We start from the raw sequence: 23803 nt of genomic DNA, 5'->3' as shown, positions 1-23803 counted from the left end.
GTGCAATAAAGAATATAAATAAATACTGTACCGTACCATACTAATTTTATACATATTTGTATAAAGTTATATAAAATATAGTTAAAGATAAAATGAGATTAATGTTAATTAATAATCATACCGTACATACCTACCGGTAATTTTAAAAATAAGAAAAAATTAGCAACTATTTAGGTGTCAAAATCGTACAAAAATCGTTACTGGAACATTACTAAGTAGGTACCGTACCAACCAAACGAGCACAATAACGTTTTATTTCGAACGCATTAAAGAAAAAAAACATTGTTTTTTGTTAGGTGGCGTTAGTGTCGCCCCCGCCATGTTAAATCAGAAATCCGCCATATTTTTCTTACAGAGATTCGCCCTTCGTTTTAGGGTAGTGCAAATTTTTACTATAATTTGTTAATTAAGGTTTTTATAAGTTAACAGATAGTATATTTAATATCAGTGGTTAGTGTTATATAAGTGAATTAATAAGATAATTGCGTTGCGGTGACTGATGTGGTACAAATTTGATTTCCTGTTTCGGTTCCCCAATCTATTCTAAACAGAAAATGGCCGACGGTGTTGGTGCGGGTGTCTCCTTTGTTTAGACTGAATTCTAGTGAAAATAAGAAGAAAAAGAAATTATGCCTAGTGCCTCGTTTTCCTCTTCGCGTTCTTACGTCCGTAGATCGCGAAGAAAAGGTGGACATCGGATACCGCTGCCTTCCAGGACACAGTCGAGTAAGTTATCCGGGTCGTCTGCTGTTGTATCCCAAGTGTTACAAATGGCTTATTACAGACATTTTCATTACAGTACTATATTATTTAAGCGAACTCCGTATAAATATCTGTATCATTCGTAAATATTAGCTACTTATGTTGTATACGTTTGTAGGCATATCGATATAAATTAGTTTAGGCCTAGAAATAAATGTTTCGCCTATCATTGTTCATCTTGTATTTAATTGTATGCATAAGCTTTGTGAATTTTCAATTCTTGCATATCGATATTTATGAATAGCGCATTTCTGTGACATTTTGCGCAATATGAGTATTGATTTGAAAGATGAAGACAATTTTTTTACAGTATGACGAAACAGCTGTTTGCAAATGATAGGATATAAATATTTTAAGTATACAATGCAACTATATATAATTAATATTCTACATATATATATACTTTAAGAGTATTCAATTTCGATAACAAGATGATTGTTACTGTTTTACAGTATGCCATACAAAATGTAAACAAAAGATTTTTCGTGATATAAAGAATGTTCATTTTTTTATATAATTATGTTAATTAGTGTTAGTATTCATATTTTTTAAGATCATCTATAATAAAAGATTTACATAACCATAAAGAATTTGTGTAAAAAGTATTTATGTTAACTTATTAATTCTAAGTGGTGGATTGATAAATACTGATATAATTTTTGTTTTGTTATAATATAAGATTGTTTACAATTTTTTTTATTAATTATTACACTTTCAATAACAAACTATCACCTGTGCCATAAATATATTCAAATCATTCATTGAACATTGTTATTGAATACTTTTATATGCATATGACAAATTTACCTTTTTAGTAAATAAAAAAGTACATTTAAATATAAAAAAAAACTTTTGGTTGGGATGGGGTCGAAACTACTGATAGCTCCAGCTGAGGTCCAGAGTAAAGAACTTCATAAATTGCAGTTTCAAGCAATACTGCTGTCTACATTAAGTTCTTCATCCAATAGCTAAGCAATAAAGCTCTTAAGATGTTTCAGACTTTTAGCTATTAATCCTTACTATCTGCACAATGATATTGACATTTCACATGGCAGTAGTCTCATGGGCCAAGTCCAAATATTTATTATGTATTAAATAGTGTACAACATGCTTACATTGTAAACAACTTATATTGATAGATTCACTAAAAGATTAATTATCGTAAATATTATCACAATTAAATGTGTTCATTACTAGATTTTAATGCTTATGCATAAAAATTATATATCAAAACAAAATAGCATGTAATTGGAAAATATTATTTGATATATCCTTCTTTTAAAACAGTACATCTTAAATAGGTCAGATCTTTGGCAGCTAATCAAAATTTTGTCTAAGATAAAATAGCTAGGTATAATCTAAGATGAAATTTTATTGTTTATTATTTAGAAAGAACTATTCCAACTGAAACACATCAAAATATTATTAAAATTTTGTTTGGCTAAAGAATTTGGGTCATCTTCATTTTGTATGATTATTTAATTTTGCAATTAGAAAGTTTCTGAATAAATCTTTTTAATTATTTTAACCAGCAAAACTTTAAATTAATGTTAAATACTTGGATTAGATATGAGAAAATGCAACTGTCAAGTTTATAATAGTTTATCAATTCTTAAGTTTATTTATGTAATATGTTAAATAGTTGTTATGTTAAACAATCTACATACTCTAATTTATAAATATAAACTTGATATTAAATAATAACTATTTATTAAATCAAATTTTGATGAATATTTAAAGTTCCCAATTTTAAAATATCTTTTTCAATAAAGCATTCATTCTTGTCAAAATTCTTATATGGTTGTTACAACTAATTTTTTGTAGTTACCATCTTTATAGGGATATTTATTTTACAAATTTTTGCTACTCTTACATTATTCCAAGAACTTCATAGCTAAAATTCGAATATTCTTCTTTCCTTACTGTTGATTTAAACTTTAAAAAAAGTATATTATGGTATCAATTTTATTTTAAGAACAAATAAGTTGTTATAGTCTATCATTACATTTGTCACATTATTTTATATAGATTTTATTCTTTAGTCTAAGCTTTTAAATTTTTTTATTATAAATTTTAAAAAATCTATTTAAAAAAAACCCTGACTGCATAAATCTAATAAGAAAATAAACAAACCCAATAGTTTATTATGATGAACAGTCGGGACCTATAAATATTTCTTTAGTAAATAATTTTTTAAATTTTTTTTTTAATTGGGTTAAGGGTAGTCTAATAAAAGTTTGGTTAGTTTCTGATTATGGGATACAGTTAAAATGAAAGAAGTTTTTTAAATTTATTTCATTCTTATTTATATCTGTTTCATTTTTGTAAAAGCTTGCAAGTTAATTGTTACTAAGCAAATTACATAAATTGACTTTTCAATATTATATATTCGTTTCTTTGCAGTAAGTTAGAATAATGACAGGCTACATTTGTGAATATATTTAAGTTTAATTCAAGGTCAGTTGGTGCAGGCCCACTCAAACAAATATTAAATATTTTCATTTCCTTGCTGTGGTAACGAGGTGAAGCGCGACATTTAGTTTCACCATTCAACACGAAACTTACTTTCATATACATTTAACATACTAGGTACATGTTTGTATTATAGATAGACATATAATCTATGTCAATATATGTATATCTAAATATGGATCTGTGATCAGTACAAATAAAACGAGCTGTCAACTTCCAGGCGAGCCATGTGAGTCGGTGCCGTGTCCCAACAACGTGACGGGCGGCGCGATGGCGGCGACCGCGTGCGCAGGGCCCAGCGGCAGCGGCGCAGGCGGCGGGGGTTCGCCGCCCGTGCCCGCCGCTGCCGCCGCCACTACCGCCGGCCACCACAGCCCGTACGACCTCCGCCGCAAGTCGCCGCCCGCCTACCACGAGCCGGGCCCGTCTGGGGCGTGCTCGCTGCCAGCCAGGAAGAGGCCTAGAACGTGAGTGCTTCTATTGATCTTTGTTCAAGATAAATATAAGTCTAATTAGTTTTGCTGAAGGGCAGAATCTGTAATTATTATATTATAAAAGTTCAAAAGCTTGTTTTTTGAACGCGATTATGTCAGGAGACATGATTTGGATGGAAAGAGTCCTCGTGTAAGACAGATAGGGAAGTGTATATGTTATACAAATAGCTTTTTGCTGTATCCCGCACATAGCGGGGTCCTAAAGGGAACCTGGGTAATGTTAAGACTATTACTCCGATTAAGACACTTAGGTCCCCACTTTTCGCTTCACAGCTTTGGCCTTTGAGCTTGTGTTATATAACATCACATTAATCATTTAGAGATTTCAATATACATACTATGTACCTGTACTTGTACTTGTACCTGCAGTTAGAGTTACGTCAACCATTTCAGATGTGTCATACTCGAGTCCTAGATATTTTTCCATTTGACAATTGGTTTGAATCTGCAGGTAAAAGCCAGTTGAGGATAAACTTTTGAATATTTTTTTTGTTGTATGTAAAAAAATTATATAAGTCACTACACATTTGCCAAATAGGGGCCAGCGACTCATCATGTCAATTAACCATTGCTCATAGATATTTTTCACTTATTACCGGTCAATTTCCTTCGTGTGTTTTCCATACAACGTGACATTGGCGAAATGAATTGTGCTCAACTGGCACGCTCGAAACGCCATATATCAAGAATTCAATTCAATTCGATATTTTTCACCAAAACAGTATATTGAAATTGCCTTATTTAAGTACAAATTATATAACCAAACATAAATTGATTAGGTTTTATATATTTCAATATTAAATGAATACATTCAAAATATAAACATAGGACAAATGTTCAATCTATATTTAAATGAGGTCAATACTTAAAATATAGACATATTTGTTGAAAAGTATTTCTGATAAAAATAAAAAAATATAGTTTTATATTATATCCTTTATTGTAGACAAAACTGGTACTGTTTCTATTATAATTCTAACCCAGTTTTCATTCTGTTGCAATAAATTTGAAAATAAGAAAACTATAACACCTAGTTAATTAATAACATGTAATATTTATAATTAAAATAAATCTTAATCAATCTCAGCTAGAATATGGTATTAATACTATGTAGTTTTCATTACAATCCATTCAATCTATGTTACTAAACCATTTCGAAAAATATTATAATATATATATTTTTTTTTTTACTCTGAGTTCATCTGCGATCAGTCCCTAACTATAAGCAGATCTGTTCATTTTAAGTTTGTTGGCGTTTCGAGGAACCTCCCCAGCGGGAAGTTCTACTCATCTGTTACCATCTTTCATCCAGTGTCTGAATATTGTGTCGTTTAAGGCGTTTACTATAGCTGATAGTCATCAGATTTGCTGCTAGTTCATTCGGGTGGTTGCTGAGCCGACTTTTGTATCTGATGGTAGAGCTTTTTATCTCTTCTTTTACTGTTTTTATTTTTAGAAAATTGTGTATTTCTGAGTTGGTTACACCCCATGGGGCGTTCGTTATGGTGCGTAGAATACAATTTTGTAATCTCTGGATTATGGTTATGTAATATAATTTTTAATACTTTTAAAGTGTTATTCCACACTTAATAAAAAAATATTTACGTCCAAGGTTTCCAAGAGGGGATTTGCCAGGATTGCAAAATTTGTAATAAGTATTCTTAATAAGTATAATAATATAAGATCTTTTACAAATAGATCTAGATAACATGTGTACGTGTGTATGTGTGTGATAATAATGTCAAAAAAATTATAATTTCTTCCACTGCTCTTCTTAAATCTTATGGTACCTAGTTTAAAGAGATGTAAATAAAATATTAATAAATTAGCTTCACACTGTATTCCGCACACAGTAGGGTTCACTCTGTTGTTGAGGCAAAGCGCGGTGTTGAGATGCGCCACTCAACACGCAATGCCTCCAGAATTCCAGAATTCGGCAGAAAGTGGGGTAACCTAGTGTCTTAGCACTAGGTTTCTTTGTACGGGATACAGTGTAAAGCTGAAAAAAAAGGTTATAGCGCAGTTGCGCAACTACTTGTTTTGCCCCTGCGCCACGCAGGTTATGGTTATTAATTTTCTTATAAGACAAACTAAACATGTTTGTTGTTCCAGATCTCTGTCACAGGGTGTGGACGTGTGCAACGTGTCACAGTACCTGCAGTACGAGCTGCCGGACGAGGTGCTCCTGTGCATCCTGTCGCACCTCACGGAGCGCGACCTGTGCCGCGTCTCCCAAGTGTGCAAGCGATTCAACACCATTGCTAATGATACTGAGTTGTGGTGAGTTCTCATTTACTATCTAATCATTTTACTGGCAGCTGGTAGATATAGTTTTAATAACGAACTAACGAAGCAAATATAAAATGTTTTATAAAGAACAGCAAGGCGTAATATTACTATGGTTAATATGGTTTTAGTATAGGTACGTACCTTATAATTATTACCTAATTATAACGATAATTAATAATCATCCACACAGGAAAAGTTTATACCAATCGGTGTTCGAATACGATACACCGCTGATGCACCCGGCGCCGTGCCAGTTCGAATTCGTGGCGGCGGACGAGTGCGACGCGGACAACCCGTGGAAGGAGAGTTTCCGGCAGCTCTACTACGGCATACACGTGCGGCCCAACCACCGTCCCAAGAAGGACTCTCGTATAAAACACTTTAACACTATAAGGGTGAGTTGTAACTTAACTTTGCTTCACACTGTATACCTAGCGGGGTAGTAAGAGACAATGGAGCGCCAAAAGCCCAACATTCGACATGCCCAAACCATCTGAACAGATTCTACTTTCTCACCGTGACATCCTCGCTAGGACCTACCATTCTCTTCATTGCAGATTTGATCAACTAAGCTGACTCCGCATATCTATGACTATGAAGAGATTGCCATCTTTCTTTCATTTTCTATAATACCAATGTTTCGCTACCGTATAACAGCGTTCGGTACCAACACTGCATTGTCTACGGCCAAACGTATCGCCGTCTCATTAATGGAGCTAAGGCACCATGACGCTTACTCATCATTTGTGCTTTAAAACGCCAAAGTTGCGCAAAAAAAAAGCAGTTGCGTATATCATTGAAAGTGACTATTGAATATTTACATAAACCCATATGCATGCAATCAGACAAGAAAATAATTAATTTAGAAGTACACAAAATTTAAAATTAAAAAAAAACATTATTTTGTTTTTTCTTAAAAATTAATAAATGCACCCAATAAGATTTTCTCCAGTTTCATTATATGTACACGTTCAAATAAAATATACATTCAAATTATTCAGGCGGCTCTTGAGTACGTGGAGGAGCGGGGCGGGACGAGCGGCGCGGCCAGCACGTCGGCGGCGTGCGCGTGTGCGTGCTCGTGCGGCGCCGCGGCGTGCTCGTGCCGGCGCGCGCCGGCAGCACCAACCCCCACGCCCGCGCCACCCGCCGCGCCCGCGCCCGCGCTGCTATTCGTGCACGCCGGCCTCTATCAGGAGGAGTGCCTCGCCATCGACACGGACGTGCAGCTCATTGGTAAGACGCTTGTACTGTAATGAGTGATATGGTACATTTATAAATCGCTTTCTACTCTTCTAGCTAAGCAGACTTGATATAACAGTATTTTTTAAGTGAGATTTGATATTTAGAAACTGGCGCATTCCTTTCCATCCTTTGCATGTTTAGATCATATTTTGAAATTGAAATTAATTGTTATTAATTGGAAATAAAATGTATACACTTTTACCTTATGAATTATCTTCTGTGTTGCAGAGGTGACCTCATATTGTCTTTCCACTTACAAATTACCAAGAAGCTACCCAGTTGCAATGGTACAATAAGTGTGATGTCCGATTGACCGTGTGGATGATTTACCATAAAACAAAGCCATGGATATATATTTTTGAATCTCATTCCATAAAATATCCCTTCAATACATGGGACGTTCAGTGCAAATTGGTTAACTCCATAAAGCAGAATATAGATATACAATGATATGTGTAATGCACATTCTTATTTAGATTTCTCCTTATATGTAAACATTCATTAATTATTTCAACTTATATTAAGATTCAAAAAGAAATATTAGTTCATTTGTGGCAGTGAACAGCTCATGTTTTTAAAATATATATTATAGGAAATATATTAAAACAAAAACTTTAACTAATGTTTCAGGTTGTGCGGCAGGCAACGTAGCCGAGTCGGTAGTGCTGGAGCGCGAGGCGGAGTCGACGCTGACGTTCGCGGAGGGCGCCAACCGCGCGTACGCGGGCCACATGACGCTTAAGTTCTCCCCCGACGCGACCAGCACCATGCAGCACCACAAACACTACTGCCTGGAAGTGTCCGACAACTGTTCCCCCACCGTCGATCATTGTATTATACGTAGCGCTAGTGTTGGTAAGATTGTTGTTTATTGTTTTTGTGATATGCAATTTATTATCCTTGCTACATTATTTCCATTAAGCACAAATTGTTATTATCTCCTACATTTTTTACCACTAAAGGCTGAATTAGATCTCTAAAATATAGAACTTTCTAATGAATATGCATATTAAGGTTATTTTTACTTTGCTTTTTGATAAAATATGATACACATTTATCTTCAATTTGCTTCATGCTTTTTCTTAAATAACAGGGTAGGCAGAGGGAACTCACTGTTAAAAAGATTCCATATCATATTTTCTGCCCAATTTTCGTGACATTACGTATTAAGCAGCGAAACATAATGTCATATAAACTGTTACACTTAGGTTTTGGATTCAATTTCCACTCGAAGACTGACTCTGATTAAAAGATAAGAAGACAAAGCGCTACTATCTTAATTAGAAAATTTCAGGTATTCATTTCAAGTGTAGAATGGAGTATCTTAACATTAGATCTTTTTGTCTACCCCGCTACATATGGGATACAATGTGAAAAAAATAAGCATAATTTGCGTACATAGTGGGCGCGGCGGTATGCGTAAGCGGCGCTGGCGCCAACCCGGTAATCAAGCACTGCGACATCAGCGACTGCGAGAACGTCGGCCTCTACGTCACGGACTACGCGCAGGGCGCCTACCAGGACAACGAGATATCGCGCAACGCCCTCGCCGGCATCTGGGTCAAGAACTTCGCCAACCCCATCATGCGCCGCAACCACATACACCACGGCAGGGATGTCGGTATATTTACGTTTGAGAATGGATTGGTGAGCTCCCTTGATTACTACTGTTGAATCGTCCAATAATCAATCATCAATCATCCAATATAATAATCCAATATAGTAATCCGTCCAATATAATAATCCAATATAGTAATCCGTTCAATATAATAATCGTATAAATTCCACACTTGTGATTCCACACTTAGGACTGTTAAAAATATTTAATAAATAGCATTCTCTCATGCCAAATGATAATTCTAAGTAATTGTCTATGGGTAACGGAAATTTGTAAAAATTTCCCTACAGAGATGCTAACAAGATAAATAAGTTGTAAAAAGCGTATAATTTTGACGTGACTTGCTAAGAATGTATAGCTTAGCGGTCAGGGTTTTCAAGAGGCGCGGGTTCAAATCCCACTACGTTAAAAATTTTATGATTATAAAGTATATTTTTATTTGTTGCGGATATACAAATAAATAAATCATACATAACCATATTCGCACCACAGTAATTTGAAAGAAATGAATGAACACTGAAAAATCCTCTCACCAGGGCTACTTTGAGGCCAACGACATCCACAACAACAGGATCGCCGGATTCGAAGTAAAGGCTGGCGCCAACCCCACAGTGGTGCACTGCGAGATACACCACGGACAGACCGGCGGGATATACGTCCACGAGTCTGGTCTGGGCCAGTTCATAGACAATAAGATACACTCCAATAACTTTGCGGGCGTCTGGATCACATCCAACAGCAACCCGACCATACGCCGCAACGAAATATACAATGGCCACCAAGGCGGCGTGTACATATTCGGGGAGGGCCGCGGTCTCATTGAGCACAATAATATTTATGGCAACGCTTTAGCTGGAATACAGGTTGGTTGTCTCATATGTGTCTTATTATTGTTTTGAGGTTAATTTTATGTTAAGAATTATTTTAACAGTAGTTGTTGTTGTGGTTGTGTTCTGCCCATATACATATATTGGAGAAGATTTTTCCGCCATTTAATTTTTTTTTAGTGCCCTGCATACAGCAGTTTGGGCAGAGGAAACCTGGTGCTGTGGCACTCCTACTTTCGGCCTAATTTTCGAGACATTGCATTACTCTTGTTTACCAGAGCAAGAAAATAAAAATAATTCATTTCCACAAAGAAAACAAAAATAGTTTAATTGAACCCACAATTATCGTGGTTATTGTTAGACATGCTGCTGCAACACAACTGCCTAGATATATTTGGATAACTTCACATTGTATCCCACACACAGCAGGGTGTGCAGATGAAACCTAGTGTGAACCCGTTCCTTTCCTCATTTTTCATATCCTCAAATGAGGATCTAACCCACAATCAGTCGCGTTTACAGCCCACTTGTGCCCCTGCGCCCTGACGGGTCTAATGTCATGATGACATGTTTAAAGCAATAGTATATTTATTTACAGATACGCACAAACAGTGACCCTATAGTAAGGCACAACAAGATCCACCACGGCCAGCACGGCGGTATCTACGTGCACGAGAAGGGCCAGGGGCTGATCGAGGAGAACGAGGTGTACGCCAACACGCTGGCCGGCGTGTGGATCACGACCGGCTCCACGCCGGTGTTGCGACGTAATCGCATACATTCGGGGAAACAGGTATTTTATCTATATATATAAAAGGACTTGTCCTAACTGACTGAGGTAAGACGCACGCACAGCCGTAACCGCTGTGCGTAGAAACGTGAAATTTGGACAAAAGTTTGCTTTCGTAATCTGGACATCCACTAAGAAGGGATTTTGAAAAATTTTAACCCTAAAGGGCTGAAATAGGGGTTCAAAGTTTGTATGGGAAAAAAATTAAATCGGCACCGATTTTTATAAAATTTGAAATTTAGATTTTTAAAAGTATTTAATTGAACACGTGTTTCATCGTTTTCTAGAATTCTCTCCCTAAGGGTGCAAATAAGGGGTTGAAAGTTTGTATAGGTTTTTTTTAAATCGTCACCAATTTTTATAAAATTTGAAATTCAGACTCTTAAACGTATATAATTAAACACATGTTTCATGGTTTTCTATAATTCTTCCCATAAGGGTGCAAATAAGGGGTTGAAAGTTTGTATGGAAAAATCTTTAAATCGCCACCGATTTTTATAAAATTTGATATTTAGACTCTTAAAAATATTTCATTGAACACATGTTTCATGGGTTATTAGAATTCACCCTTAAATACGCAAGCGAAGCTGCGCGCGTCCGCTAGTATTTATATATTTTAAATTTTCATTCTAACAGCAACTCTATATTAGTTCATAAAGAACTAACCATCAGTATTTGTTGGTACAATCAAGAAAGAAGATACATTGCGATGGTTGAATTGAGAGCTGATACTGCGACGTCGTGCGTCGACTTAATGCAGTAACAGTGGCATACACTGCTTCGATATGTTGCGACATACTAGAGAGGCCTCAATATTAGCACTTTACACTAATTTGGCATCACTCCCTGGTTGATTTACAGCTTCCATTTACTTTCTTGCTTCCATTGTAATGATTTATAAAAACGTCTTTAAAATAACAATTAGATTTTTTTTTTTACACTTACACTGTCTTTACACTATTAATATTCTATAATGTTATTGAAACTTCTTTAAATTTTGAAAATCACTCCCAAAAGTTTTATATAATTGAAAGCAATTCTTAAAAATAGAGGATCTATTTGGGATTGAAGCCCTGTTCAGGGCTATAAAAAGCTGTAGAAAAAATATATGAGAATGTTGTTTATTATTGCATTAATGAACTTTAGAAAATATAGAATAATTCTTTCTTCTAGACAATTTAACTTTAAATTCTCAATCTCACACTCATCTATAATTTGTTTCATCAATGAATATTAATTATAGAGGCTAATTGATAATTTTGTAATCATAGGTAGGCGTATACTTCTACGACAACGGCCACGGAAAGTTAGAAGACAATGATATATTCAACCACCTCTATTCAGGAGTACAAATACGGACCGGTAGTAATCCCGTCATACGTGGAAATAAAATATGGGGTGGGCAAAATGGCGGCGTTCTAGTATATAACGGTGGCCTAGGATTATTGGAACAAAACGAAATTTTCGATAACGCCATGGCCGGAGTGTGGATAAAGACTGATTCAAACCCCACCCTGAAGAGAAATAAGATTTTTGATGGCAGAGACGGTGGCATTTGTATATTTAATGGTGGCAAGGTTTGTATTGTATGATATTCATATATATATTTTTTGATAAAACAAGTTTTGTAGCATTTTCTTACAATAACTTAAAAAAAACTGCTATGCAATAGTTTATATAGTTATACTAAAGCAGGTATACTAAGTAAAAAAAAACTTAAGTTTTTATATTTGTGACATATTATTAAAACACTACATATTATTAACACACATATTGTCACAAATGACACATGTAATGTTACTTCCACTTGCCTTGTTTTTTTGGTTTTATTAAAATAAACTTGAAAGCCACGAGCACATATTTGGTATCCCAAATCTCAGTAACTGCTCTTAGCTCCCACCTTACAACGCCACCCCACACTAACATCCGCACGACACCGTTAATCCATGGAATGCGGCTGAACGGCTCTGAAGCTAATTGTAGATGGCTGCACAGATTTAATTTCTCATATTTTTCCCCAACTACTATACAATGTGTAAAAGTTTCAATTACACGATGCGTCACTTGTACTGTCTTCCCATATAACACTAGTTACATACATTACGTATTGTCGTTCTAAAAATAACACAACCGCCATTGCAGGGCGTCCTCGAGGAGAACGACATATTTCGCAACGCGCAAGCTGGCGTCCTGATCTCTACGCAAAGCCACCCGGTGCTGCGACGCAACCGCATATTCGACGGTCTCGCCGCCGGCGTCGAGATCACCAACAACGCTACCGCCACGCTCGAGCACAATCAGATATTTAATAATAGATTTGGAGGTGAGTTGGCGGATATGCAATTTAATTTTTTTTGTCTTGTAACTAAAGGTAAAATTTTAAAAATCGATTTCCACACGAGGAAATGGAATAAATAAATATTTCCATATCTTCACTCTGGTAACGAGGCATAGCGCGGCGTGAAGTTCTGCCACTCAATTCTTCCTGCGGAAAATGGGGAGCGGTTTCATTAAGTTCCCTCTGCCTGCTCTGTTATGTGCGGGATACAGCATGAAGCTAAAAAAAAGCCACAGTCAAAGAGTGGGTCAATGTCACAACGTGACATGACGGTTGTGAATTCTATTCCCACTAGGGGGAGTGCAGTGTTAAAATTAAAAGATATATATGAATAAAAAAATATATATGAATAAGAAGTGTCTTATTCATATATATTTTTTTGGCTTATGTGTATTTCTTTAATACTGACATAAGTGACATTCTTTTTGCCAGGACTATGTTTAGCGTCGGGAGTGTCTCCGTTAGTGCGCGGCAACAAAATATTCAGCAATCAGGACGCCGTAGAGAAAGCGGTCGGCGGTGGACAGTGTCTTTACAAAATTTCATCATACACATCTTTTCCAATGCATGATTTCTATAGGTAATTATTAATGTAATTGTTATGTTAATTCTTAAAAAAATACAAATTCATTAAAATTAAAATACAAATAGTATTATTTTCTTCAATTGAAGTTATTTCCTGAATTTAATGTGATATTTGTAATTCCAGATGCCAGACATGTAACACGACAGATCGTAACGCTATTTGTGTCAATTGCATCAAAACATGCCATTCTGGTCATGATGTTGAATTTATTCGTCATGACAGGTAAATTTTCCATTTTAAGTGTAAAATTTATGATTGAAGACACGCTTTTACTTATGGCTTTTGCCCGCAAGGGTGTTGTGGTTGAATAGAAAGGACTGAGAGTTGTTTATAACATATTGTCACTTACATATCGTTACCTAAGGAACTTGCCTTAGGTAGCTTTTACAACGGGCACAAGTTTCATCCAAAAAAAAAAAAGTAATTTGTAGTCTATACAGCTTAACTTCCAACGCAAAAATATTTTTTAATTCAAACCAGTTGTTCCTGAGATTAGCATGTTCAAGCACATAGTTTATAGATATATAATATAGATTCGATAGATTGGATGAGTATTAAACATATAGTGTCGTTTGTTTTCAGATTTTTCTGTGATTGCGGCGCTGGTACGTTGTCAAACCAATGCCAACTGCAGGGCGAGCCCACGCAGGACACCGACACGCTCTACGACTCTGCCGCTCCTATGGAGTCGCACACGCTCATGGTCAACTGAGCCGCGTCCTGCCTGCCGACACCCGCCGACATCGCCGTCACCCGCCGACACGTAGGCGACACTTGCCGACACCCGCCACCACACCTGCCATGAAGGACGATCGTACACGGATGTCTAATTTATATATATTATTATAATTAGTTATTGGAATATGAAATTGTATTGTGTCCGGTTCACGTGCAATTCAAAGTTCTATAAGTTGAGTTGTGAACATTTATAATATGTATTATAACTTTGGTACATAAAGTTTGTCGCAAGTTAATGAGAAATGGCACATTTGGCCGTGTGTCGCGATCGTTTAGTCCGTGTATGTCCAGCCTTAACTATTAATTATTATTTTTATTAACTTAGCATTACACGCACCCGTGTCGCTGTACACCTCATATGACCTATAATCGGTTCAATTATGTATTCTCGATGTATATTCTATAGACGAAAAGTTTTCTAATACGCTATTTGTATATGTAGAGGCGTTTTTATCATCTGTACTTAATATTGTATTTTGTCGTGTAGAATCATACATTCCCAAATTGTAATCATCTCACTTTTGGTGTCACATTATATAATATATATGTATTTAGGTAAAATTATGGTTTGTTTTATAAGATATTGTAATAGCCTTATAATATCGTCTACGCTACTGGTTCTGGTTATGTAAAATCATGAGGAAAATTGATTTTTTGTTTGTTTACGTGTCGGATTCGATTTTTTCGTTTATCCATGGCCGACTCGATCCAGCGACTGCGACGGTCAGGGTAGCTATTTGTATTATAAATATTTTAACTGTTTGACGATACGATTCATTTTACATAAATAAACATTTGTTTTAGCTCACCTGATGTTTAGGGTCGTTTGTTCGTGTTTAGTTAATAGAAATATTCTCTCGAGTAAAAGCCACTCGGTCTGGTCGGTCGGGGCTGGGTGGGTGGTAGGTGCGACGCATGTCGAACTTTATCTCTTGATTTGGGAGTCCGCCTCGCCTAACTATTTTCGGCGCTCCTATCGCGCTTTGTAAATATTTATGTCTCACAATAATCGAAAATGTAGTAATTAATGTATTTGTATCATTATATTTTTATTATTGATCACAACGTGTATGTTTAATTAATTATTATGTATTACGTACGTCACGCGGAGGGAGAGATCAGAGTGCCGCTAGTGTATTATAAAATGCAAAGGAAAGAATGTGCGTATTTAATTGGAAAAGATCTTAGGTACAATTGATATTTTATTATTATATTGTTAATTTAAATGTGGTATCGATATCGAACGAGAAGCAATGTTGAGAGGGAGGCCGCGCACCGTGCGCGCGCCCGAGAGCCGATAATGATAAGTTAGAAGATAAGATATAATGAAAAATCTAAATTACTCAATAATCAGCAAGTTTCGAACCGTTCAATCGTCTCCATAGTTCTGGTATGGTATGTTCTGAATATGCTTTTTTTATATCCTCAATCTGTGATCATCGCTAAATATGTAAGAGAAGTATTTTAGTTCACCGCGTACAGATATGATAAGACGTCAAAATTATCTAAATAAGTGGCGCCGATGCTTTATATAATTCAATTGAACGTGAAATTGTTATTTATTGAAATGTCAGTATGTTTTTAATTTATTACATTAAAATCTGGATAATATTTTGTTTATACTTGAGAACACCACTGTAAAATCCGTGATATACATCATATAATATTATACATCTGAATTTTATTAACTCCCTTTATTTTGTCCCAACACACTTTTTTTAATTATACTTATAAATAAAAAAAGAGTGTTGGATTTGTATTACAATTCATTAAAAATGAGAATAAAAAAAAAGAAAGAAAGTAAAAAAATTAATGAATTTGAAAAATGAAATTAATAAATAAATTATTTTATTTTCCCGCAATTTCTGAAATTCAGACAGCGGCTGCCTAACCTGCTACATATCAAATAAACAGCAAAGATGAAAAGTAGTGGATATATTTTAATAAATTGGTAGGTGTAATTTATTATTAATATAATAAATAAGAAAGTGAAAATGGCGCGTCTGTAATTGAATATATTTATAAAATAATAATTGAGGGGGGTGTAGGAACAGTAATGGAGCCCAAATCCACAAAAAAATTGTCTGTTTATTTGTCTATTTGTACACGCTAATCTCCGGAACCACTGAACAGATTTGAATGGAACTTTTTTGGTTGTATAGCTATTAAGTCCAGGCAACATCTGGGCTAGTTTATTTTTAAAATCTGGTAACCTGATGTGGACAGCCTGTCTACACTAGAGATATAAATATACTGTCTTGGGGAAAATTGAACAACGTGACAAACAATTCCCACCCACATAACAAAAATGAATCTGGAGTTCCTGACGTGGAACCCTAGCAGCCCATCTAATCTCTAAGAGATATAAATATAGCATCTTAGTAAAAGTTGATCAACATAACAAGCATTTTCTGTCCATATAATAAAGATAAGAAGATCTAGAGCAGCTCATGGAACCCCAGTCCAGCTAAACCTACATGAATATAATGGCTTTGGAGTAGTTATTCTGCATGGTCACTGTTAAATGAAATGAGGTTATTATTCTGACCTTAATAGTTATTAATGAAATCAACAACGTTTAAACCATAAATGAGGAAAATTCAAAACGAAATATTTATTTACAAAAAATACGTTTTTTATACAAATTATTAATAATTAAATTACCTTTTACACTACATTTTTATGTACTTAACTATTGTATAGGTAAAATAAAAGAATAATTGTTTATATTAATTATACCGTTGTTTCTGCCGCGGCGATCTTCTCGGCGATATGTGTACTGCCTTCATTGGGGTGTTCAATTTTCTGTGATCTGTTATAGACGAAGGTGTTTTTAAAGTTCTAGGGGTACATAAAGGTTTTTTCATAGCCGGCGGTTGAGGTGTCTTCATTAGAACATTGGATTGAGGCGACACAATCTTTTTAATAGGTGTGACTTTTTTATGTAATCGTGAGTTGGTGTCCTGATGATGAGGTATTCGGAATCTGACAACGCTTGGGCTGATGTCGTTCGGGTGTTTACCGAAAGTATTGGTTTCTGCATCATTGTTCGCCTGAAGCCTCGTTTTCGAATGATTTAAGATTCTTTGGTGTTGAGTGACTCGTGGTTTCCTCGCAAAACCTGTATGTACCGCCTTTTCGTTTCTTTCTGATGATTTATCTGAGCTGGATTCGAATAGCTTGGCTTTGGCGAGTACGGCCCCTGCATTCTGCCGCCGTAATTTGTTGACAGACGGTCGTCCAGACAGACCGTTAGTTTCCACTTCGCCAGTTTTATCCATAAAGAAAGCGGCAGCATTTCGCCATTTCTGTTGTAAATGTGGTGGGTTCTCTTTAAATTGTTTAGAATTTTTGGTATTTCCATTCTGATAACATTGAAATTGCGATGAAGTTCTTGAGTTACTTTTAACATTAAGCGTGTTATTCATAGAGTTATCAGACTCGGTCCCGTCCCAGCTGTTGTTCATGTTTATGTTAAGAGACCGACGAGGCTGAACTTTACCAATAGTTTTGTTCAAATTGTAATCTTGTGCAAGACTTATTCGTTTACGTTGACGGTACTTTTGACTTGTATCCGATATATTAATGGAGTTTTCAGAGAGTGAGCCATCCCATTCGGAGGAAGTTTGAGCGTTCATAGGATCTGGATCCGCTTTGACCGTGGTGCGCTCTCTACGAACGATCCCCACGTAAGGATAGAACCTGTCCATATTATGACCGGCTTGGGCGTGAGACGAGGCATTCCAGGATTTGTGCCGCACTATTTTAGTTAAGTTTTCTTTCGAGCGGCGTCTTATTGAACCAATTTTCCTGGCGCTTGGCGATCGTATGATCTTTGCTTGTTCTTTTGGCCGTATTTTCAACTCTTTACTTAAACGACGAGCCAAATGTTCTGAACTCGGACAATTCAACATGGCGACTTCTTCTAATGTTTGCTCATAAACATTTTGAACTTGCTGAAGCGGTTGAACTCGCGGTATTACGTCGGTGAACTCTCTGGACAACCTGTTCTCTATGGCGGAGACTCTACTTTTTATTTCTTCGTATTCTTGTTTGGATATTCTTACATAATCTTTGTCTATGGCTTTCATGTCTGGTGATAAATCAATGGTATCGTGTGCGCTGAATAAATTTTCCGTAGATGTTAACAAATCCTCGCTGCTGACACTCGTTTCGGAGTTTTTATGAGAACTGAAGTCTTTATTTATGAGTGGTGTGCTTCTGGCATCCATAAAACTTAATCTTAGTCTTTTACGTTCTGTTACACCCCTGCAAAACGAAATCAATAAATATCCTTGTATATTTCTGTTGTAACATGAAATTATTGCAAAATTGAAATTATTTTTTGCCTATTGGGTATCTCAATAAACTCTATGCAAACTTTTATTAACGGGAACGGTATCCGCAAAAGTTTGTAGATATACATAAATAATTTTGTTCAAGGAGATTTATCTAAAATTAGTACGTCACATTTTGTTTTTGACTTGGTGAAATATATAAATTATTGTGTAATAAAAAAAAACGTACATTTTCATTGGCGTAAAAGACAGTTCCTTCTGAGGCAGACCTTTGGTAATTTCTTTTCTGTAAACATAAAGAGTAACTTTAAAAATTTAACTAACAAATAAACAAAACTGAAGCTAACATTTTTCTACATTAAGATACTTACTTTGTTTTCACTGAAAGTCCTTCGTAGGTGTCAAACTTTCTCTTAGCAGCAGATTTGCTTATAATTGGAGTTTTAACGTTTTCTATAACCGGCGCTGGTGTGTTAACATTACCAGATACCATTCTTTTTAATCCACTCAACATTCCTATAAAAAATGGACTGTAGTTAGTACAATTTATTTTTCATATGTATATTTCTGGAACGGGTAGCAGGGTGGGTGTAGGCAGAGAGAACCTAGTGTCAAAACATTTTAGTCTTTTTCTTTCCGTCCGAATTCGGGCCAATACGTGGTACATGGCGGAACTCATTGTCTAACGTTGTCTTGTCAGAGCGAGGAAATAAAAAAAATTCAATTCTACAATTATTGATAAGTCATTTAACTTTACAGAAAGAAGAGTATTTTATCTATAAATAAATTTCTTATAACAACATCACGAAATACGAGTTTTGTAAAGAATAATAATATAGAAAAATGTCAATGAACTAATATCAGCTTCACACTGTATCCCGCTCCCAGCAGGCAGAGGGAACCTAGTGTTAAGATACTCATTTCTCCACTTTCTGCCGAATTCTGGAGGTACTGAGTGCTGAGTGGCGGAACTCAACGCTGCGCTTTGCCTCGACACCAGAGGGGAGAAATGGAAATATAAATTTAAATTAATATTTCATTTCCTGGAGTCCCGAATCCACAACCAGTTGTGTTAACAGTCACACTTTATGCCCCTGCACCATGGCTGCTGAATTTAGCTGTGTGTTAATCTCTGAGTTAGTGAAAAAGGTACTTTATAGTTTTACTATTGGGCCCGGACGCGGCTACGCCCGCGAAAATATAAGCCTAAATCATTCAAATAAGTTAAAAAATAATAATAAGTGGAGATTTATTATTAGAAAAAATATCTGAGTAACCGAAATGAACAAACCAAAGAAGTAAAAGTAACTAAAGGAAATTATTAATATTAGAAAAAAAAACCTAAAGTTTTGCTGTGCGCGCGTACTAAACATTTTTCTATATTAAATAATTATTAATTTTTGCGAACAATATTAAATAAAATCTCAAATGATTAAAATTACGATATTTTAAGTGTATAACATCGGTATAGATAACCGAACTGAGATAAATTAATTATAAGCAGCAAATAATTACATAAAAAATAATAGTAATTCGAAAATCTATAAAAATTTACAAAATCATCAAAGTTATCCGCCCGTTCGCGTCGGTCATACTCATATTATGCCGCCCGAAGGCTAGGTCATTTGGAATCAGTCACATCTTAATTATTTATTAGAATGTTATACAGTAAACTATAATTTCCATCTAGATGAAATGCTAAAAGTGACTATTATATTTATTTTCATAAGGATGAATATCAAATTATAGAAATCATCTAATTTTTGTTAATGATTTGTATAAAGAGATTTGTACAAATCTATATCGGCGCGCACCATGTATGCATTAAGCAAACTCACTGTGGGGTGACGTTTTCTTAAAACAGCAAACTTTGCAAGCCGTTGCTTAGCAACGCGTAGCGACGATTGTTATTAACATGGCGGAATAAATTCCTTGTCAAATTAATTATTTTAATATATTGGTATATAACGAAAATATTACAAATATGAGAAAAAAAAAGTATCCTATATTCATCCCGGGACCCTCAAGTATCTCTATATGAGTATTTTATCACAATTAAATTAGCGGTTTGGCCCTGATTGCGGAAAAGACAGACAGATAGACAGACAGACAGACAGACAGAGTTACTTTCGAATTTATAATATAGGTATGGATACTATATTTACTGAACCATAATTGTAACTAACATTTATAGTGAATCAATATTTATAGTATTTATACATAGGTAATAAAACACATATACACATATCTTATCTAAAAAGAATGCTGCTAGATCCCATAAAGATTAAATATTTTTATACATTTAATGTCAATATAAATAACAACAAGCAACTTTTTAATTTGTTTAATTTTAAGACATTTTAAATTAAAATCGATTATTTTACCATATTTTGATAAAAATAGCACTTGCAATTAGAACATATAAATACATATCTGAGATTGGTAAAAAATGCTTACTATTTTAGTACATATCATAATACAGAATACTTACTATTAAGAGAGCCACTTCTTCTTTTCTTCCGTCTAGATTGACCAACATCTGAATCATCATCTAGCCTTGTCATGAGATCATCTGTTAAAAGTCCTATGTGGTGGGCATTTTCAATAAATATCTGAAATTAATTATAATTTTTTAGCATCACCCTGTATCCAGCACATAGCAGGGTTGGCAAAGGGAACCTGGCAATCTATTGTTAAGACACTCCATTCCCATTATATTTCCGTTCCTCACTTTCCACCAAATTTTGGAAAGATTGCAGTGGCGCAACTCAACGCCACATTACGCCTTGTTACCAAAAATATTTCATATTTTTATTTCCTCCAGTGGGAATAGAACCCACAACATATTTTTTAACAAATCTTATTTCTAAGTCATGTTATTTTATCATGTTATGGTTACTAAATTAAAATTACTAATATGTAAATAGCTTTATATAGTATTTCTATAAACTATATGTAGATGCCATCACGGTGCAGCATCTGACTGTAAATGCATTGGTTGTAGCTTCATATCCCACTCAGAACATACAAAAGCGCAGTATTACATTCAACTACTGCAGACTATGTCTCGTAAAACTAGGAATGCACAAAGCTAAATAAACATATAAATACAAACACAATAATTATCTACATTCTACATCCTCTAAGTTACAAATACATACAAAACAGTTGTGTTCAAATTGAACATCCTTAACGGTTTTTCTGATAATAAATTAGGAAAATAATTTAATACATATTCATACTAAGGGTGTGGCTTGGAGGTCTTTATATATATTAAATTTTGGTTCCCTCTGCTTATGTGGGATAAATAGAGGGAACCTAGTATTAAGATACAGTATGAACTTAAAAATGAGAATTATACATGATTTAAATTTAGATATATTTTAAGTGTACCATAATTTCTGTGTTACCTTAACTAGTGCAACATGGTGTTCTAAACGCTGGGTTGAGGAGGCAGCTGGTAAAGGCATAACACTTGGAGCCAAGACAATGGCCAAATTTGAAGAATCCATCAAATTTTCTTTATGTCTAGATGCTATATATTTTAATAACTGAAATAAAAAATATAAAAAACATACATATTAAACATAAAACATTGACCAAACATAAATAAATAAAATTAAATTGAAGTCAGCTTCACAATGTATCCCCACAGCAGGATAGGCAGAGGCAACCTAGTTTTAAAACACTCTGTTTCTGACTTTCTGCCAACTTCTGGAAGCATTGTGTGTTGAGTTGCAGAACTCAACACCAAAAAAACAAAATTTAAAATATTAAAAATAAGTTTAATATAGTTAATTTTACCATTGATACATTTTTTTTGGGAAGTAGTTATCTAGGTATTCTACAAGGTAAGATTAATTGCAACTCATACCTCTTCTACTTACCTCCATTATATAATGTAAAAGATGAACATGTAATACTGGTAATAGCAAAAGTGTATTCAATAAAGGCTTTAAGCTATCTTCTGCTCCTGAAACTCTACATCTCAATAGTAAATCTTGTACTTCAGCACTTATCAAAGGCTCAGGTAAACATCTCAGATAAAGTTTTAAGACACTTGCTACATCTATAGGATGATGGCCTTCTGATACGCAACCACCAGCGTCAAGCAAACGCTGAAATAATTACCAATAAATTAAATGTTGAAATCTCCTGACAAATTATTTAAACATTCCATTAATAGTCACCTTAATATCTTTCTGACGAGTTTGTGATCCAGCTTTACGGAATAAACCCTCGACATGAGCATTGGCTCTCAACACTGAAGACATTTCACTAACAACATTAGGAACACTCAATGTACTTCCACAACAAATCACACTACACGATGGTACTTTTAACAAAGGTGCTCCAAACACTGTTTTATGATCCTAAAATAAGATAAATTATCTTAGAAGTAACAATAAAATATAAATTAAATATATTGTATTCTATAATATAAATATATTTTATTCTAATTACTTTGACACTTTTCAGAATAATCTTTTTAAAACGATGTTTCAATCCAGCTTTTTTTAGTTCTCCAACTATAATAGATTGTAATTTTCCATGATTAATACCGTCTGATATTAACATATTGCTTGTTTTAACTCATTTAACAATAACTTATAAATGATTACTAAATCTAAATTTTAACATAATTCTGCCAACTTTTCAAACTATACAATTTCGTTATTTCTTACGTTCCGTCTTACGTTTATAATTTTAGAAAAATAGATCGAGATTTTATTTAACTACGTAACATTTGCTTAAAAAACGAAACAATATCTTTAATATAGTTTTCAATGTTTTATTTTTATAATTTAATAATTATCAAAAATCTATTTTTGTATTTATATCCCATTAAAAAGACAATATAAATTATTTCCTACATAAATGAAAGGAACGCATCAATGTTATGTTGTGAAATAGATAAGACATAAACGTTATATTTTTAACTTAATTTTAATCTTAATTTACAGTTCAAAACTAAATTTATATAAATAGTAAATATATTTCACATTCAAGGCATAAAATTTTTATCTAGGATACTTTGCATTTCAAATTAAAAACATAATATTTTAATATTGTCATAGATATCTTTATAAATATTTTTATAAAGATCTCTTAACTATTTTTCTACATGTACAATTTAAGTTATCATATATAATATACATTATTGCATAGAAGTTTAATATAATATGATATAGAATTTATGGACCAATAAGTGAAGTACACATAAGTATCGTACGGTATTTAATTGGCAAATGGATTTTGTATAAAACAAATTGAGTTTAATTTTATTATTAAGAGTGAAAATTGAACAAATTGTTTATTCTTTCATATAAATATAAATTGAATATA

The 23803-nt window shown here is 34.3% G+C and overlaps 2 protein-coding genes across 2 annotated transcripts; one reads left to right on the top strand and one right to left on the bottom strand.

Annotated features, from left to right (window-relative positions):
* The first annotated feature begins 309 nt into the window (after window positions 1-309).
* FBXO11 (F-box protein 11) lies at window positions 310-15830 on the top strand. Its single transcript, XM_085189518.1, has 14 exons — window positions 310-726; window positions 3455-3701; window positions 5841-6008; window positions 6208-6412; window positions 7019-7253; window positions 7893-8117; window positions 8665-8909; window positions 9417-9743; window positions 10306-10500; window positions 11769-12074; window positions 12640-12820; window positions 13268-13415; window positions 13545-13643; window positions 14004-15830. The coding sequence occupies exons 1-14, from the start codon at window positions 630-632 to the stop codon at window positions 14131-14133; spliced, it is 2808 nt and encodes a 935-aa protein (XP_085045644.1). The 5' UTR covers window positions 310-629; the 3' UTR covers window positions 14134-15830.
* A 919-nt stretch (window positions 15831-16749) lies between these two features.
* On the bottom strand, window positions 16750-23168 carry LOC146536921 (uncharacterized). Its single transcript, XM_085189519.1, has 8 exons — window positions 22922-23168; window positions 22648-22830; window positions 22345-22575; window positions 21868-22008; window positions 20949-21069; window positions 18829-18973; window positions 18687-18743; window positions 16750-18428 (listed from the first exon to the last, which is right to left on the bottom strand). The coding sequence occupies exons 1-8, from the start codon at window positions 23033-23035 to the stop codon at window positions 16889-16891; spliced, it is 2532 nt and encodes an 843-aa protein (XP_085045645.1). The 5' UTR covers window positions 23036-23168; the 3' UTR covers window positions 16750-16888.
* Between the last annotated feature and the right edge of the window lie 635 nt (window positions 23169-23803).

The sequence above is a fragment of the Heliconius melpomene genome, chromosome 8 (assembly GCF_056956725.1).
Source record: "Heliconius melpomene rosina isolate 202511_hmr_F chromosome 8, ASM5695672v1, whole genome shotgun sequence".
Lineage (NCBI taxonomy): Eukaryota > Metazoa > Arthropoda > Insecta > Lepidoptera > Nymphalidae > Heliconius > Heliconius melpomene.
The sequence above is the reverse complement of the archived record's forward strand: the minus strand, read 5'-3'. Positions and strand labels throughout refer to the sequence as shown.

What these genes read in the sequence shown, in the direction of transcription:
- FBXO11 (XM_085189518.1), top strand. Translation starts at nt 630, where the DNA reads ATGCCTAGTGCCTCGTTTTCCTCTTCGCGTTCTTACGTCCGTAGATCG. An exon ending in TATACGTAGCGCTAGTGTTG is followed by an intron (nt 8,118 to 8,664) that starts GTAAGATTGTTG and finishes TTGCGTACATAG; the next exon opens with TGGGCGCGGCGGTATGCGTA. An exon ending in TTACGTTTGAGAATGGATTG is followed by an intron (nt 8,910 to 9,416) that starts GTGAGCTCCCTT and finishes TCCTCTCACCAG; the next exon opens with GGCTACTTTGAGGCCAACGA.
- LOC146536921 (XM_085189519.1), bottom strand. Translation starts at nt 23,035, where the DNA reads ATGTTAATATCAGACGGTATTAATCATGGAAAATTACAATCTATTATA. An exon ending in AAGAAGTGGCTCTCTTAATA is followed by an intron (nt 18,974 to 20,948) that starts GTAAGTATTCTG and finishes CATTTTTTATAG; the next exon opens with GAATGTTGAGTGGATTAAAA. An exon ending in GGACTTTCAGTGAAAACAAA is followed by an intron (nt 18,744 to 18,828) that starts GTAAGTATCTTA and finishes TTATGTTTACAG; the next exon opens with AAAAGAAATTACCAAAGGTC.